General features: G+C 45.6%; 1 protein-coding gene across 1 annotated transcript; it reads right to left on the minus strand.

Moving 5' to 3' along the window:
- Positions 1-5: 5 nt before the first annotated feature.
- Positions 6-1911, minus strand: LOC121918022 (torsin-1B-like; the record flags this gene model as incomplete). Its single annotated transcript, XM_042444138.1, has 2 exons — positions 1602-1911; positions 6-217 (listed from the first exon to the last, which is right to left on the minus strand). Coding segments are annotated over exons 1-2 (522 nt in total), but the record flags the coding sequence as incomplete, so codon positions are not given.
- Between the last annotated feature and the right edge of the window lie 2304 nt (positions 1912-4215).

Genomic DNA, 4215 nt, shown 5'->3' on the forward strand with positions numbered 1-4215 from the left:
AAAAGGTGGACAAACTTGCTCCTCAGACCCAACTTGTGGACGTTTTCAGCCACGATCTGGCTGACGAAGTTCTTGCCGGTCCCGGCCCAGCCGTGCAAGGAGAGCGCCAGGGGCTTCTTCGGGTTCGGGTTGTTGACGAAACCAGACACGGCCTTCAGGACGACGTCTTTGGCGAGATGCTGGCCAAAGAGCTTCTCATCCAAGGCGTCCTTCAGAGCTATGGCAGAAATGGAGAAGGGCTCCATTAGTTGCCATGTTTGCAGGTTTTAACTGTACTGTGCTTTTAGACTCTAAGCCACTTTGAAGCCCAGTTTGGGGTAAAAAGTGGGGTGCTAATCATAAGCGATTCAATGTTCTCTCTACAAACTCTCCCAAACTTTTGTCCCTCAGAATTCTGGGAGTTGCAATCCTATCTCTTTTCTCCCAAATATTCTGGGAGCGATAGTTCCCCCCCCCCCCCCCAAAAAAAATTCTGGAAGCTGCAGTCCTTTCTTTCCCCCAGAATTCTGGGAACTGCAATCCTCCTCCTGAAGGATGCTGGGAGATGTAGTCTTCCACCTCCCAGGATGTTGGGAGCTGCAGTCCTCCTGAGGCCTATAGTCCTCCTCCCCCAAGATACTGAGACCTCCAATCTTCCCCTCCAGGATGCTGGAACCTGTAGTCCTCCTCCCCCTAGGATTCTGAGAACTGGTCCTCCTCTCCCAAGGATGCTGGAAACTGCAGCTCTCCCTTCCACAATCCTGGGACCAGCAGTCTTCCCCTACAGGATGCTGGGAGCTGCAGCCCTCTCTCCCCTGCAAGGATTCTGGGAACTGCAGTACTCCTCCTTCACCCTTGGATGCTAGAAGCTGCAGTCCTCCCTCCCAGGATGCTGACAGCTGCAACTCTCTCCTCCCCAGGATTCTGGGACCAATAATCCTCCTCCCCCCAATGATTCTGGGAACTGCAGTCCTTCTTTAGCATAGAATGCTGGGAGCTGCAGCAGTCTCCTCCCCAGAATTGTGGGAGCAGCAATCCTCTCTCCAATCCAGGATGCTGGGACCTGTAGTCCTCCTCTCCCCCAGAATGCTGGGGCTTGCAGTCCTCCCCCCTCCAGGATGCTGGGACTTGCAGTTCAGTCCTCTCCCCAGAATTGTGGGAGCTGCAATCCTCTCTCTTCCCCAGGATGTTGGGTCCAGTAGTCTTTCTTTCTCCCCAAGGATTCTGGGGCCTGCAGTCCTCCTCCCTCCATGATGCTGGAACCTCCAGTCCTCTCCTCTTCCCAGGATTCTGGGACGTGCAGTCCTCCCCCTCCCAAGGATTCTGGGAACTGCAGTCCTACTTCCCTCCAGGATGTTGGGAACTGCAACCCTCTCCTTCCCAGGATTCTGGGACCAGTAGTCCTCTCCCCCCCCAGGATGCTGAAAGCTGCAATCCTTCTCCTCCCTAGAATTGTGGGAGCTGCAGTCCCTCTCCCACCCAGGATGCTGGGTCCAGTAGTCCTCCTCCCTCTCAAGGATTCTGGGGCCTGCAGTCCTCCTGCCCTCCAGGAAGCTGGGACCTGCAGTCCATTCCTCTCCCCAGGATGCTGGGAGCTGCAGTCCCTCTCCCCCGCCGCCTACCGTCCCCTCCGGGCTTGGGGTCCCCTTCTGCGGGGCAGCACTCGACGAAGCTGCAGTAGAAGCGGGGCGAGGAGAGGTAGCCGGTGAGGGCCGAGGCCGCCCCGATGGCCAGCCCCACGCTCAGCGGCTCCAGCGCCGCCACCGACCCCGAGAAAAGGAGAAGGAGCACCAGCAGCGCCTGCTCCATGGCGGCCCTGGGCTGCAATGCATTGCCCGCCTCCCGCGGAACTACACTTCCCGGCAGCCCCCGGGGCCACTTCCGCCCTTTCTCCCTCCACTTCCGCCCGGTCTCTGTAAACCGCTCCGCCATCTTTGTCGAAGGCGGAAGTATCCCCCATACATTGTTATTATTAGTAGTTATTAGTAATTATTATTGTTTAGTTTATATATATTACTATTATATAAATTATTATATATTTTATAAATCATTTTTATAAATTATTATATGATTTCTGCACAAATATGTTTCAAAGCAAATAATTTGTTTTGAAACATATTTCTGCAAAAATGATATAATAATTTATTTAAAAGGTTTTATTAAAATTGTATAATAATTTATGTAATAGTAATACATAATAAATTATATAAAATTATAATATATTACAATATAACATAATTATTTAAATTATATAATAATTATAAAAATTATATCATGACTTATATTTTATATAATATTATATATGTACATAATATTATATTTTATATATAATATAAATTATTATTGTTGTTGTTAATTATATAATAATTTTGAAATTGTATAAATAATTATATAATTTAATAACAAATATAATAAAAATGTATGTAATAAACCAAGTTGTTACACTAATGTATATTTAGTTTAATGTACACTAAATTGTACATTAAACTAAATTAGCTAAGTTATGCCTTCTCACATTTTTATTCTAAATGCTTCATTGATTTCTGACCTCTATTCAAATTGTATAAAGGAAAACCCAGGTTATGCCATTTTCTTCTACTTTAATTATTTTACTAATTAATTTATTTAAGGAAATTTGATCTGATGTAACCATTCTCTCTCGGATTCAATCTAATGCTAGGACATCATGGGAGTAATAGTCCACAAAAAGGTAACTTTCCCAAAGCGTACCTACAAGCCATAGGTCCAAAGAGCACATTTCCTGCACGTTTTCTACTGGGTTTACCTTTAATCCCTGTGTAAACTAGGGACTACAAAGGCAAACATTGGGAAAGCCCTGTGTAAACTGTGAGAGGATCCGTAAAAAAACACATTTTTACTACAATGGAATTGAAATATTACCCTCAAGATTTCTAATCTAACCTAAATGAAGGTCATTTTTTCACTGGACATGTTGTGCTTGTGGACATTGGTGTCTTTTAGGCTGCATCCGCACTGCAGAAATAACCCACTTTGACACGGCTTTAACTGTGATGGTTTAATTCTATGGAATTCTGGGATTTGTAGTTTGCTGCAGTGTTGGAGATCCCTCCCAGAGAAGGTTAAATATGCCACAACTTCAGTTTCCAAATTTCCGTAGCACTGAGCCATGGCAGTTAAAGTGATGCCAAACTGCATTATTTCTGCAGTGCGGATGCAACCCTAATTCCTTCTAAACTGGCAGGTGCTCATCAATGAATTTATGCAGGGATAAATGCAAGGTGCTTGGTACTTGAGCAGTAAAAAAGGGGACTTGGGCAGTTAAAATGAAATGTACAGATTTAAAATGGGTGACACCTGGCTTGACATCAGTACATGCAAAAGGGATCTGGGAGTCTTAGTGGACCACAAGCTGAACACGAGGCAGCAGTGTGGTGCAGCAGCTTAAAGAGCCAACATGATCCTAGGTTGCACCAATAGTAGTGTTGAGACTGTGGGAAGTAATAGTATTATTGTATTCCGCTTTGCTCAGACCTCGCCTGGAATATTGTGTCCACTTCTGGGCACTACAATTCAAGAGAGATATTGTGTGCCCAGAGAAGAGTGACTGAAATGGTGAAAAGTCTGGAAACTACCAAGCCCTATGAGGAGCGGCTTAGAGAGCTGGGGATGTTTAGCCTGGAGAAGAGACGGTTAAGATGTGATATGATAACCCTGTATAAATATTTGAAGGAATGTCATATTGAGGAGGGAGCAAGCTTGTTTTCTGCTGCTCCAGAGAACAGGACCCGGAACAATGGGTGCAAGCTCCAAGAAAAGAGGTTCCAGCTCAACATTAGGAGGAACTTCCTGACAGTAAGAGCTGCTTAACAGTGGAAGACATTGCCTTAGAGAATGGTGGAGTCTTGACCACTGGGCAGTTTGGAGATCTTGACCACTGGGCCAACGTGGTGTAATGGTTTCGGTGTTGGACTAGGACACTGGGAGACCAGAGTTCAAATTTTGGCTTGACCATGGAAACCCATTGGGTGACAAGTCACACTCTCTCAGCCTCAGGATAGCAACGACAAACCCCTTCTGAAGAAACTTGCCAAGAAAACCCTACGGTAGGGTTGCCGTAGGGTTGACCGAAGCCAGAAGCGACTTCAAGGCATGCAACGACAGCAACAAACCTCTCACAATCGTATTGAGTTTATACATAAATCAAGCTTTGGCTTTGCACAGTTAGTTGTGAATTTTTATTTTAAAAGAAAGCCT

The sequence above is a fragment of the Sceloporus undulatus genome, unplaced genomic scaffold (genome assembly GCF_019175285.1).
Source record: "Sceloporus undulatus isolate JIND9_A2432 ecotype Alabama unplaced genomic scaffold, SceUnd_v1.1 scaffold_3112, whole genome shotgun sequence".
NCBI lineage: Eukaryota > Metazoa > Chordata > Lepidosauria > Squamata > Phrynosomatidae > Sceloporus > Sceloporus undulatus.